General features: G+C 39.7%; 1 gene segment (V, D, J or C); it reads right to left on the bottom strand.

The window, feature by feature from the left end:
* Window positions 1-5,002: 5,002 nt before the first annotated feature.
* Window positions 5,003-10,629, bottom strand: LOC140716315 (T cell receptor alpha variable 38-2/delta variable 8-like). The segment is given in 2 exon segments: window positions 5,003-5,304; window positions 10,527-10,629. Coding segments are annotated over 2 exon segments (405 nt in total).
* Window positions 10,630-15,365: the final 4,736 nt, after the last annotated feature.

The raw sequence follows: 15,365 nt of genomic DNA, 5'->3' as shown, positions 1-15,365 counted from the left end.
TAATACACTGTTATCCATCACGTAAAAAAAAAAACATTAGATTATAAAAGATCCAAATCTATAGACTAATCATTACATTACTCAACTCGTAGTAAAAAAAAAACTTTTCTTCAAGGAATCTTTGAGCATCCGCTGGAGATTTGAACGGCCGATAAGTCCCATCTTTGAGAGTAACTCTCTATTATGCTGAAAATAACAGCGCTTGCTTGTAGCCTTTCTGATGAATTTCCGGCATAACCAATTTCAAAGCCATTCTTGCCCTTAAAACTTCGGGACAATAGTCTTCCAGAATACGAAATTTGAAATGTTGAAAGCGGATCATACCCTTTTTCCGGGCAGCACGAATCAAACGTATGAGAATAATGAATCCGGAAAATCACTAATCGTGGTTTCGTACCTGGAGCTAGTTGAAAATAAGAAATGCGAAGTGCACGGTCGATTATTGGAGGAGTATCCAGTATATCTGAGCCGAAGACGTCCATTAAAAATTCAGAGAAAAATACAGTGAGATTACCGTTCTCAAATTTTTCCGGAAGCCCAATTATCCGGAGACTTTGTCTTAGAGAGCGGTTTTCAAGATCAGGATTTTAGATTTATAACGATCCAGCAGTTGAGAAGTCGATGCTTGCAGTTGTTGCAGAGTTTCAATTTTACAATCTCTCTGGGGAGCGGCATCTTCACGAACGAAAATTGTTGCTTGATGTTGTGAATCCACTATAAGTGATTGAAATTTTGCATCGACTGTCTTTTAAATTTCATCGAGCGTAGAAAGCTTTGGGGTTAACTTATTCTCCAGTTTTTCAAGTTTCTCGTCCATAAGTTTCGCAATTGCTTCCAAATTTAACGGTTCTGTCGTCGGTTTCGATTCCTTAGGTTCTCGTGGTTTAGAAATTTTAACGAGTTGATAATGGTACAAACAGTTGAAAAATATTTCATAAGTATGAACCCCTTTAGAATAGGTATAAACAGGTTAATTAGAGGGTGCTTGTAGGTAGAAAAAAGTAAAAGGATTGGAGCGAAGCGTAAAACAGTTTCACTCCATAAGCGATATCTTGAGACCTCCACAGATTAGAAACTAATTGCCAACATTTTGCATTTTCATTTAGTAAGATTCGTGCTATCAGAAGAAACTGAAAGCAACAGAAGAATCTCAATTACCAACGCCTGCACATTAATAGTATCAGGTATTAACATCTTACATAGCAAGAAGACACATTCAGTCTCCCTGAGGTAGTTTTGTGATAAGGGCACGGGCGTGAATATGGGTTAAAAAAATCTGGTTGAGTGAACTCGGGCTTTTCTCCTTGGAGCGACGGAGGATGAGAGGTGACCTCATAGACGTGTACAAGATGATGAGAGACATCGAAAATGTGGTTAGTCAGAGGTTTTGTCCCAGGGCTGAAATGGCTGTCATAAGAAGGCACAGGTTTAAGGTTCTTGGGAATAGGTACAGAGGAGCTGTCAGGGGTACGTTTTATACACAAAGAGTGATGAGTGCGAGAAATGGGTTGCCGGCAACGGTGAGATTCTTTTGGATAGGTACATGGAGCTTAGAAAAATAGAGGGCTATGTGTAATCGTGTAATTTGTAAGGTAGGGACATGTTCGAAACAACTTTGTGGGCCGAAGTACATGTATTGTCCTGTAGGTTTTCTATGTTTCTATGTTTCTAGAAACGTAATGTCAGCTGTAGTTCGTGATGCCTTATACTTCCAAAGCAATAGATTATGCATTTATTGTTTGGAATTTGTAACATTTCAATGCCCGTTACTTTTCTGCCGCGGTCAAACCGCACAAACGGATTTGCGATGTTCTTTCGTTCAAAATGGCTTGTAGATTGTATGTAAAACACAACTGAACTGGAGAGTGCTTTGGAATCCGAAAACAATAAAGATAGAATGGCAGGGCACACCCAAAGTCCGAGTGGCGCAATTACTTCCCTCTATCATATGAACTTCTGATCTACAAAGCAAAAATACTGAAGGCAGTGATGCCTTTTGGCTCCACGGAATATATTATTGAGGTTTCTGTGTCATCCATCAGTAGAAATTAGAGGAATCAGTAGATCCGCCAGCTTCCATGGAAATGGTGGTTGGAACCTACTGCTTCCATCTGGATATAACGTTTTTCTCCTGAACATTGTAGGTCGTGATACTGGTACTTTTATTTTCCCTATCACAATTCAACTAAAAATCCCACCGCATTGTGGTTTCTTACCGTTGTTTCCTTTCTCGGCAGTGGTGTATTTATATGTTACTACTAAATGAGTTTATGTATTGTTCTCTCGCTGCATAGTAGCACTGTGTGTTTGTAACGAGAAACGCACTAGTTCTTGAACAGCGCTGCCCATGCACGGCATCACAGTGCTGTAAACCGACTCATTGCACAGTAATACACAGCAGCGTCGCTCAGTTGCACTTTGGAGATCGTCAGTTGGCTGATTTTCTTAACAGGATCGACAAAACCAGTAATTCGTTCTCCGTCAATTTTTTTCTTATCCTGTGCTCCAAAAGTTTTCCCCTGAAACAGGAATATGGGTACCTGTCTTGGAAGCAGCCGATACCAGTGTAAAGTGTTGCGACAATAGACGTCATATTGGCATCTTAAAATAGCGGTGTCGGAAAGTGTTCTTTGTAGTTCAGGACTCTCAGATGTTAGGGAAATGGATTCTGTATGAATGTAAAGGAGGATTATTGCTGATTTACCGTAAACTGTCAGAAAAAGTGTCTCAAATATGAAAAGGAACTTTTTTCTCACGCAAAACTGTTTTTCTTGAAATGTGAGTAAACAATATTTATGCACGTTGACAATTATTATAAGGAATTGATGCAGTGAAATTAATTCAGGGACTCATGATAAATTGCGGACATCTTGCTATTATCAAAACATATTTCATATTTGGACGTCTATTTGAAAGAAAGAAAAGATTTCATGAAACATTTGTACAGAACCTACAATCGTAAAACGGGCCGAACTCCTTCTTTCTCAGTTCTGCGGTGTTTATTTTAAGCGTCAGTTTAATACGGAATTATGATGGATTAGATTGTTTGTCCGAGTTGATAGGTGTTCCATACAGAATTGCTGTGTTTTACAGTTTTTCCTCCATGGTTACAGCCACTTGCATTGTAACATGCTGATCACGGTAAGGCGACTGAACAGTACAGACAGTTCATATAATTTTCTAAGCAGCTGAAGGCAAACGCTTATTTTCAACCGGATTTTAGTACGTGCTGATCTCAATTTTTTCCCTTCCCTTTGGAGGTTATTGTTGTTGTTGTTGTTGTTGTTGTTGTTGTTATTATTATTATTATTATTATTATTATTATTATTATTATTATTATTATTAATGTCGTTGTTATTTTTTAACAGCGCGGTATGCTATTATCCGTACAATTTAAGAATAAATTGGAGAACAGAAGTTTCATTATTTCTTACATCTCGGTGACTCATTTATATATAAACACACATGCATTTCTTTCCTGTTTGCGGTTTATGCCTTAAACTGCTAACAATATTTCCCACAGTCTGACAGCAGTCGGTTGGATTCATTCTGCGAGGATTGCACCAACATTTCATCCTTACTCATAGCAGTAATTTCCCTCTCCATCTCACTCTGTTAATTCAGTTTACCACCTTGTCTTTCAACACAGTGAGTATAGATTCAGTCTACAGAATCACACCACACAAGACAAGCCATATAATTCCAGTCACCCTCATTCAACAGTGAAGAGCCATGGATCGACACAGCTCTTCAAAACCTACTGCAGTAGAAAATAAATTCATCCCTGATATTCTGCCTATTAGTCTGCCTCCTTTCAAACTGCTTCGTTTCGGGCAGGTGCACCTGATTTTTCATTAATCGTTTTTATTAATTTTGGGGTTTTGGGCATTTTTGAGAGTGTCAAAATGTACGGTTCACAAGCAGAACTGATGGGAATTTCTCATAATTTCTACAGCAATGGCTCATCCGTAAAAGACACCCTGTGTTTACGTCCTCTCCTGCACACTTTGTAGAAACAAGATTTTCCATCAGACCCATTTAAAGTTTAATGATTTAAAATTAATTGATCATCTACCAAATGGTAGTTAAAAGGGATAGATATTACATGAATCACCGATGTCTGTGGATACTTACCGGGCCTTACCGTGACCGTTGTCCCTGTTCCATCTAGTCTATCAGTCCTCCATTCATACACAATGATCCTGTTCTCAGTCTCCATTGTACAAAAACTACACTCACATGAATCTCTTCAGCAAACGTTACAACAGGTTTCCCAATTCTTCCAGGATCGTTATACAACACATAGCATGCAGTATTCTCAATTTGCCAGCAAGCCAATATGTTCTTTGTGAGAAAGCAAGAACTATTTTTTTTTTTAAAGGCACTGCAGACCATTTCCGAGAAGAAAATAAAACAGCTTACGAGTCCGTCAAACATACATATGCAAAATGGAAATTATAAAAAATCTGAACAGATTACTAGGTAAATATCGCCAGGTTTATATTTTTCTATGGGATATGGAGAAACTATAGGTTAAAAATGAGTTGTTTATTTATGTTTTCATTTTATCTTTTTTTTTTGTTCGTATCTCTTACACTGTGTTCGTTCCAAACGTTACACAGTAATACATGCGAATTTCAAATCTGTCGGGAACTCGATGAAAGAATCGAACAAGAATTAGATTCCCAGCAATGGCTTTTTCCATTTCCAAGTGTTCTGGAAAGATTCCTTCTGTAGTTGGCAACAAGAATGTATATTTCTTAATTATCTGTTGACATTTATTGACACATACCTCAGGGTAGGCAAAAACATCTACACATAAGCGAGGTGAGAACATAAAGACTGTACATGAATAGGAAAAGAAAACGGACGGTGAGCTCTATTGCAGGATGTGTTAATAGCAAGAAAGTAATATGAACCAAACCCGCAGATCCATTCTGCTCTGTCAGACTCAGGAATCAGCTACAGCGAAGTTTTTTGCACAGCGCAAAGCCGAAACCCATCATAGTGCTGCATTCCATTTGTACACAGCTTGACAGTAATAGGTGCCGCTGTCTTCCACTCGCAGATCTCGAATCTCCAACGAAAACTGCATTTCAGTTTTCTTAATCCAAATAGCAAATCTGCCCCCGCGAGTGACTTCTTTCCGTTCGGCCGCTGAGTTGGTCCAACTGAAGAATTTTCCAGTGTGAAAGCGATATGCACCAGATGAACCAGGTTGGAATCTGCAGGTGATGGTGGCAGTCTGACACTCATTCACGTTTACAATGGATGGGTTCTGAGTCACCGTCTGACTCAATGAACCTAGGAATAAAGAAAAACGGAGAAAAGTGAGTTGTAGAAACCGACGATCCACCCAAAAAATCTAAGCGGTTTGAATATCTGAGAGAGCAAATAGATTTAAAATAAACGTATTGTGGATGTCTGAAAGGTACTCACGCCGTAAGCAGAGCCAGAGTGTGAACAAATAGAAGACTCGCATTGTCAACACGATAATTTGCCGAAGTGACGAAGAGATGGAACTCACGGCCTGCAGTGTTATGGCAGAATGTACTTCATAGTTGGACAGTGAACTTTTAACAACAAGTTTGTTGAGGGACAGTTGTTGCTTTTCAACCTGTTTCGTGTCTTTGAACTGGGTGAATATGCCCCTCCCATGACTTTCTAACGTTCAACGTGTGTGACGTAGGCGGCCTATCAATGGATGCCTGACTCATCTGCCTTGAACCGGACGCTTTTTCAAAAAAAAAGTTATTTGTTATTTATTGATGTTGAGACTTGTGCCCCGAGTTTTCCTGGTATTTTCAGTTCTTATACATTTGTGATGGAAATCTGTGATCTTGAAGGCAGGCACGCGGGACGAGCTGACAGACTCACCCTCAGCCTAGGATGGCATATTAAGCCTTGCATGCACTTGTCCCCCGTGGTTACTTTACTTCTACAGAATGTGTGGATGGGAAGAAATCTGCTGCCAAAAAAAAAAATCAAATTGTCTGTGCTTGAAGAAGGTATACAACAGGCAACCGTACATTTTTCACATTCGATATCAATCTTTCTATTTGAGTCCACGTGTCTGGACAACCTGGGTGTCTGCTTTAGATGAAATGAAGTTGATAGCCACTGTGAAAATGGGCAGCGCAAGAGACCACGGCTTTGAAGTAAGTTGAGTGGAAGGCACTTTTACGGAGATGTCCAGGGTTGTATTGTATTTTTATTGTCATGATGTTGATGATGATGATGAGGATCATGTTTAATACTATTATTATTATTATTATTATTATTATTATTATTATCATCATCATTATCGTCATCAGTAGGAGTATTAGTAGTAGTAGTAGTAGTAGTAGTAGTAGTAGTAGTAGTAGTTATACGAGCAGTTGTCTTACTGTTCGTGGAGAATTCCAATGCAAACATCCTGTAAAATTCTAGACTACGCATCAAATGTTGTAGGTAGGGCCAGATAAATTGACATCAAATGAATTGCTGCCATGTCAATATAGAATAAATGGGAGACAAAAAGTATTTGCTGGATGTGGTGAAACGTTAGATGGATCATGAAGTGATTTATATCGGTCTGCACCGCACGGTGCTCTACTAACTACTTGTTATGCTGTACTGTAATATTATCTCTGTTCTACCTGAAGAAAACTGGAATTAATGAGGACACAAGGATCAAAGAGAAGCTCGGTGCATACACAAGGCAAATTAAACTAATGATATCGAATGTTAGGCACTGCTCTGCAGAGCTACAATAACGAAGCAAAATATTTATTAAATAATGGTGATACTGGAGAAAAAATCATTGTTAAGGAAAAAGTGGAAATTCAAATTGCCACAGTCGGAAAGGAAGGCTAATGCTCTTTTTTGTTTAAATAGTCTTGTACGTGGATTTGTCTAGATTTTCTGATTAGATTGGGGTTCGATGAGATCTCACAGAAAATATCCAGAAGAGCTTTAATTTCATTGCACCTCCGCAGTTAAAGATTTTCTTTAATAATCTTGAGTACTAACTCACTAGCTGTATTGAATTCTTAGCCAATAAACAGGCAAATAATAAATAGTTTAATTATACAGTTAATTAATCAACGGTGAAAGACTGAAATAATAAACAAATACATAAGTAAATAAATTCATTATTATTTTAATGAAATATGGGCTAGGCAATGCAATGAACAATCACATATGCGAACTGTTGGAAATGGAAATTCATGAAATATGTATTTCAATTGCGGCCAGTCGGAGATCCGAAGCGTCTCAGGTCGTATCTCACTCAAGTTTGCCGATTGAGTACATTCGACATCATCTCGCGGCTATTTCATCTTTTAGCCAGAGCTTATCGGAGATAAAAAAAAGCGTGAAAAGACATAGCTTAGACAGTTTCGCCGACTACGAAAATAAGGCATCTGCTCGCGGCGATTTGGTGTTTAAAACTGCTGGCAATTGGAGATTGCAATTATGATAAGTCAGAGCTAACTCAGGTTCGCCGATTCGAAAGCAATTTTCGGCATCTTCCTGTTTTGAAAAGCGATATGGACTGATTGACAAGAACAATTTCGACAAAGGTAGAGGTAAGCGGTGCGGCCGTCGGTGGAGTTGAGAGTGTTACAAAGGGAACTTGAGACATTGCTTCTTCGATGTTTCAGCGATATTAGGCGTGATTAGAATAATGCGAAATGTAGTAGCAACTATTTTCCCCCGTAGTTTCTTTATTGTTCATTCTTTATTTTGTTCAGCATGAACTGTCAGTATGCCAGGCAAAATACTTGATCACAATACACAGAAAAGTTGCAGTATTAACTCAACAGGTCCCGCAGCATGTATGGGAAACAGTAAGCATTCGGCGTTCCTGGCCTGAATCATTATCGGGACTTTAATAAATGCATGATATTGGAAGACTCGGAGTTCTCCAGTATCACTGACGACTGCTCATGGACAAAATGCAGACAATATCAGTTTCTTACACTTCGTTTTAAGGAGCTGAAGCTAGAAAAAGATGAACACTGGATTTTTCTAAATGCTGAGGGGGTGATAGATTGGGCATAATGATGGTGGGTGCACCAAAGTTAAAGGAGGCAAGTAAAGTAGTTGACAAGAAAGAGAAAGGAATTAAACAACCAGTGCAGAGTTTCCTGTAGAAATCTCCCTCAACAACAGATATTTTAATTTGGATAATGAATTGAATTCACTTTATTACCTATATCGTACATAAACGTGAGTACATATCTTCACGTTTCATTTCCGTTAAATGTGCAATGTGCAACTTATAATCATTTATCATAAATATTTTGTACAACAGTACAGTCAAAATAACATACAAATACAATTGTATCTGCATGACTTAATCCATCTGATGGGTTGGTGGAGGAAGTTGTTCCGCAGCCTGATGTTCCTGGACTTTATGCTGTGGTCCCATTTCCCGGATGGTAGCAGTTGGAACATTTTGTGCTTGACGTGTCTCGGGATTCTGATGATCGTTTGGGCCCTTTTTTACACGCCTCTCTTTGCAAATGTCGTGAATAGTTGGGAGGTCACATCTACAGATGTGCTGTCTGCAGAATTCACCGATTGGGGGAAGTACGGTTCCAACACCAGACAGTGATGCAGCCAGCCAGGGTGCACTCAGTTGTGCACGAGTTGCGCGTTCTTGGAATTTGGAGGTCAACATTATTCAACCATCTGAGGTGCAAGAGGCGCTGTTTGTCTTATTCATCACACAACCGGTATATACTGATCACGGCAGATCTTCAGTGATGCATATGCCAAAGAACATGAGTTTTAAAGACCCATTGATGTTAATAGTGGTTAGTAGTCTGTCTCTATTCTTCCTGTAGTCGTTTTTTTCCCTGCGACATTGGGAGATAAGTTGTTTCGTTGACTCCATTGTGTCATGCTGGCACATTCTTCTCTTTCGTCTCCCATATTATTGTTTGAGATTAGGTCAATTAGGGTACTGTCCTCAGCAAATTTAATTAGCAGATTGTAGCTCTGGGTATGGAGACAGTAATTGGTATACAGAGATTAAAGGAAGAGGCTGCGTACACAGACATAGCGGTGCGTGTGTTGAAGGTCAGAGGAATATTGGCGAGGGATCCCATTCTTACCACCTGCGACGATCTGACAGAAGGTCCAGGATCCCGCTGCGTAAGGCAGGGTGACAGCCGATGTCTCTGCACTTCTTTTCGAAACTGGAATTATGTTTTTCAAGTTTGAACTTTAGTCAAAGAACAACATTCATTCATAAGAAGCCCGCTTCTCTAGATGTGTAAGGACGGGGTGTAGAGTTGTGGCTACTGCATCATCTATTGGTCAGTTATGTCGATAGGCGAACTGCCGGGGGTTCAGTGAGGGTGGTAGCATGCTACAGGCGCTGTCCCTGACCAGGCAATAAAATAATTTGCTTATTATACAGCAGGATTCAACAGGACGCCAATCGTTCGGAGATGATACCTTGGCCTTTTTAGGTAGAGGGTCAATGACCACTGTTTCGACTCACGACTGCACTCTACATTGGGAGAAGGCGAAATTAAAATGACTGTAAATACACCTGACAGTTGTGCCGCGCACATCCTGTGTACCCGCCTGGGATGCCGTCCGATCCCGCAAATGTACTTCCATCAAAATATAGACATCATCACAACATCCTATACAAAACACTTTATTTGTATAGCAGGTACGTTTACATCTATACACTGCAAAATAGGCTCTCATTTTTAACAAATTGATAACTATTTGTTTTTGAGTGTACCGTGCATGTTAAAAAGTCCAAAGGAATGTATTCCATGATTAATTTAAGCCAAACAAAATATCTAGGGGCCTTCTCGGATATCCAATGAAGTAAAATGCTCTTCCTCGCACAAAAAGTCAAAATGCCAAAAAGTTCTGTTTTTCTGATGTGCATTCATAATACGACTGCTGGGTAAGCTGAACAGGAAAGGCACAGGGTCCAGTTCAAGTTCCAGCTTCAGAATATTTTCCATTTCAACCAATATATCACTCCAGTATGTCTGAAGTTTGGGACAAGTCCAAAAACAGTAGATGACAATTCCAGCATTTTCTTTACCTTTAGAACACTTTGGAGAAAACCCCGTCTTAAATTTCGAGATACGATCTGGAATCAAATGGGCCCTATGCAGAATGTTGAGCTGTAATCCTTTAGTTCCATTGCAATCAGAAATCTTCGTTGCATTATCACAGATGTCTTCCCATGTTTCCGCTCTAATTTCTACGTCCAGCTCTTCCTCCCAGTGTATTCACAATTGCTCAGCTTTCCCACAAGAACATTCCCTCAGGATGTGGTAAAACCTTCTAATGGAGACTTCACTCATAGAATAAAACACTCTATTTTCAATGACAGAACGTTAGAAATCAGTTTGCAATGATATTTTTTTTCTGCATAGAATCTCATATCTGAAGGAAACGAAAAAGATCCTTCTTGAGTATGTTAAATTTATGTACTATTTGACTAAAACACATCATCATTACTTCATCAAAGAAATCTCCTAGATGGCAAATATCCTTAGAAATACCAAGTTTAAATGCAGTAATCATTACGCCTGCCTGAAAATCTGGACTGTCGGCTACTGGAGTGAAAGGTGATATTTTTGCTGCGTTGCCCTCAATTTGTCGCATCGCCCTCCAAGCGCTGACAGTATTGATCGTTACTGAATTACGAGAATACTCCTTAACAAGTTTCATCTTATTAAGGAAAAGCAAATTATAAGATTGTACATTGCTTTTGAATCTTCAATGTCAAGCCAAATTCAGGAGGGGTCTCTGCAAACCCAGTCAACCACAAAAGATGAAATAAAGAAGGTTATTGCTATTTTTGATGTCTGGATAATCCAGATCGCCTAGAGTACTGGACAAGCTGCAACCTAGATATTTTAATACGTTTTTTTTTTGCTTTTGTTCCATATGAAAGAAACAGACACACCATTTATTTCTTGTACACTATTTGCTGGGTAAAAATGACTGGAATCATTCGTATTGGGTGGAGCAGAGGAGGAAGAATGTTCATTCTGAGCAAGGATGTTCGGTCAAATCAAGAAATGGGGAGAATGTTCCTTCGTTTTAGATTTAGTTTCATTGTATCAAATAACTGTAAAGTTAGCTTTGAACAATTGATCAAAAGTTGGTGGGATAAATATGCCTAGGTAAAAAAAAAACCCTGTCTACAACAATTTAAAGGGGAAAACAACCCGAGTCTCTGATTTAGTAAACTTGATTTTATAGTCTGAAAAGGCTTGCCAGAAGGGTAGTGTTATGGTAATTGTAACTAATTTTAACATGCCAGTGTATTGGTAAAATGAGATCGACACTGAATCTCAAGAGAGAGAATTTGTAGATTGTCAACCAGGTGCTTTGTTGAACATCTTGTTGTTCAGCCTACCAGGTTATCGTCTGTACTGGATTGGCTATTGTGTAATGAATCAGATGTAATTAGAGAGATGGAAGTGAAGGACCCCTTAGGAGGCAGTGATCACATCATGATTGAGTTAACTGTGAAATTTGAGAAAGAGAAGCCGAAATCCGATATGTCAATATTTCAGTGGAGTCAAGGAAATTACCGTGGCATTAGAGAAGAATTGACCAAGTTTAACTGGAAAGTGACACTAGCCGGAAGTACGGCAGAGCAGCAGTGGCTGGAGTTTATGCGAGAAATGAGGAAGGGGCAAGACAGATATATTCCAAAGAAAATGAGAATTTCGAATGGTAAAAGGATGCAACCGTGGTTGACAAGAGAAATCAAAGGCAAAGTAAAAGCAAAGCAGAGGGCATACAAGGAGGCAAAACTTAGTGAGAAGACAGAGCGTTGGGAAGTTTTTAAACGCATAGAAAATGAAACTAAGAGGGTCGTTAAGATGGAAAACATGAACTATGAAAGGACTATAGAAAATAATAGCAAAAACGATGCTAAAAACCTTTTCGAGTATATAAAATGTAAAAGACAGCTGAGAGAAGATATAGGGCATATAGAAAATGATGCTGGAGAAATTGTAATGGCAGATAGGGAGATATGGCGATAGCGGAGGAACTGAACGAGTATATTATATCAGTCTTCACTGAGGAAGACTTCAGCAGTATACCGGAGAGTCAAGGGTGTCAGGGAAGAGAGATGTGCGCAGTCACAATTACGACAGACAAAGTACTCAGGAAGCTGAATAGTCAAAGGTTAGATAAATCTCCTGGACCAGATGGAATGCACTCTCGTGTTCTCAAAGGAAGTAGCAGTGGTTATTGCGGAGGCATTAGCAATGATCTTCCAAAAGTTAATAGATGTTGGCCTGTTTCCGGAGTTCTGGGAGATTGCAAAAGTCATTCCGCTATATATGAAGGGGGCAAGGAAGCAAAAATAAAATGATGGACCTGTTAGCTTCACATCGATGGTTGGGAAGTTGTTGGAGTCGATTGTCAAGGAAGAGGTCACTGAATTCCTGGAGGCATATGACAAGATAGGCAGAACTCAACATGGTTTCCTTAAAGGAAAATCCTGCCTGACAAACCTACTACAATTTTTTTGAAGAAATTAGAAGTAGGCTAGACAAGGGAGATGTAGTGGATGTTGTGAATTTTGATTTTCAGAAGGCCTTTGGCAAGGCGCCGCACATGAGGCTGCTAAACAAGATAAGAGCCCATGGAATTGCAAGAAAGTTACATATTGTGATAGAGCGTTGGTTGATTAGCAGCAAAGAGAGAGTGGGAAGAAAGGGATCCCATTCTGGTTGGCTGCCGGTTATCAATGGTGTCCCGCAGGGGTCCGTGTTGGGGCTGCATCTTTTTTACGTTGCATTTCAACGATTTGGATTAACCTTGCAAGCGTAAGTGCTACACCTGCCCCTACACCTCATCTCTTACCACCAATCAGGGCCCCAAACAGTCCTTCCAGTTGAGGCAACACTTCACTTGTGAATCTGTTGTGGTAATCTATTACATCCGGTGCTCCCGGTGCGGCCTACTCTACATCGGCGAGACCCGACACAGATTGCGGGACCGCTTCGTCGAGCACCTATGCTCCGTCCGCCACAACAGACAGGATCTCCCTGTTGCCACTGACTTCAACTCTCCTTCTCATTCCCATTCGGATATATCCATACATGGCTTCCTCTACTGCCATGATGAGGACAAACTTCGGTTGGAGGAACAACATCTCATATACCGCCTTGGTAGTCTACAGCCCCTTGGTATGAACATCGAATTCTCCAACTTCCCGTAATTCCCTCGCTCTCCCTTCCCCCATCCCATCTTCATTCTGTCTCCTCTTCTAACTGCCTATCACCTCTCATGACTCATCCTTCTTCTAGTACCCATATTGCTTTCCCCTTATATTCCTCCTTCACCCCTCCTGCCTGTCCCCTCCCTGCTTCCCTTCGCCCACCCATTGAGCTTTCCTCTGATTGGTTTTCCACACTCCCCCCACCTTCTTTATAGGGCCCCTGCCCCACCCCCACTTCTTTAGTCCTGACGAAGGGTCTCGACACGAAATGATGACTGCTTCTTTCAGCGGATGCTGCTCGACATGTTGAGTTCATCCAGCTTTATTGTACGTCTTGATTTGACCACAACATCTGCAGTGTACTTTGTGGATTATGGAATAGATAGCTTTGTGGCTAAGTTTGCTGATGATACGAAGACAGGTGGAGGGGCCGGTGATGATGAGGAAACAGAGAGTCTGCAGAGAGACTTGGATAAATTACGGGAATGGGCAAAGTAGTGGCAAATGAATGTCGGAAAGTGTATGTTGTTACGGACTCAGCAACAATAAATATATAAGTGAGGCAGGGTTTTTACAACAAATAAAACATTTATTAAACACTGAAAAGCAAACCCCCAAAAGTAAACAAATCACTAACGTAACTGGAAATCAGCTGCTGTGCGGCATCTTAGACAGTTCTTAAAGCGATGTTGCAAAAAAACAGTTCTTCAAAATAGTACTGCAAAAGATCAAAATGCTTACAGTCTATTAAAGGAGAGACATTTTAGACGATTTAAATTTTCTTTCACGTCATATTGTTGCGGTTCCCAGTCGAACTATACTTTTCCCAAGGAGTATTTACGAAGATGAAAATGTAACGGCTTGACCTTTCCTTGACAAAACTGTACCCGAACCCTTCCTGCTATTCACAGGGATTACCGTAGGGACAGCCAACGAATTCCTTCCGAATGAGGCTGAAACAAGGTCGAACCTGTTTTACCGTCGAAATTGACTTTCCTCGATCTTTAACTCCCGAACTCCGATCTTCACTCTCCACTGATTTTTAACTGGCAGTATTATAAAGAAACTGCCGGCAATGACCTTTTAAACTTTAGGCATGAAATAAAGCTACATCTTTCAAACAAACTGCGTCATAACGTTGGACCACGCAGTGGCATGGAGTCGAAAAGGCAAATCCAGCCACGAACTGCCCCTCCTCACAGGGAGGGTTCCTCTTTTTCTACCCGTAAAGAAAAACCTGTAACATGACCTCTACTGGCGGGAAAATGACGTCACTCCACTATCACAAGACCACTACCTGAAGTCCAATAAAGCTTCAACACCACTGTCACGTGATAAGCATACCACTGTCACGTGTCACGTGTACGTAACACCTCCCTCCAAAAAAAATTGTTCTGTCAAGAACAAAATTTTGACAATTACTCAGAAGAAAAAAAACAAATGTATAAATTTTATAACATACGCAGTATACATAGTATCATCATATAACATCTTACAACTTACAACACAGTAGGAGTGTCACAATTGTAAAAAACCACTCCTTAAAAAAATTACATTGTACATTCAACATCGAGATAGACAATCAAAAACCACATTATCTTTACCTTTAATATGAGTTATCACAATATTGTACTCTTGGAACATCAAATTTCAATTTAATAACTTTCTGCTTCTGTTTTTCATCTTACTCAGAAACACTAACGGATTATGATCAGTGTAAACAATAAGTGTTTTTTGAGTTGTACCAACATATCCTTCAAAATGTTCTAAAGCTAAAACAGGAGATAACAATTCCTTCTCTATTTTCGAATAGTTCCTTTGATGCTTATTAAATTTTTAGAAAAGTAAGCTACTTGATGATCAACCTAATCACCCACATTCTTTTGCATTAATACTACTCCTGCAGCCTCATCACTAGCATCTACACATTATGGATAAAGATTTTTCAAAATCAGGTGCCTTGAGTACAGGTTGTTGACATATCATAGTTTACAATTTTTCAAATGCTTCTTGACAAGGCACTGTCCACAGAAACTTCTCATTCTTCTACAAAAAGTTAGTTAATGGAAGGGCAACATTAGCAAAATTCTTACAAAATTTTCGATAATATCCTACCATTCCCAAGAATCTTCTGCGAGTTTTTTTTCCCCCC

This window comes from Hemitrygon akajei, chromosome 25, assembly GCF_048418815.1.
Source record: "Hemitrygon akajei chromosome 25, sHemAka1.3, whole genome shotgun sequence".
Classification (NCBI taxonomy): domain Eukaryota; kingdom Metazoa; phylum Chordata; class Chondrichthyes; order Myliobatiformes; family Dasyatidae; genus Hemitrygon; species Hemitrygon akajei.
The sequence above is the reverse complement of the archived record's forward strand: the minus strand, read 5'-3'. Positions and strand labels throughout refer to the sequence as shown.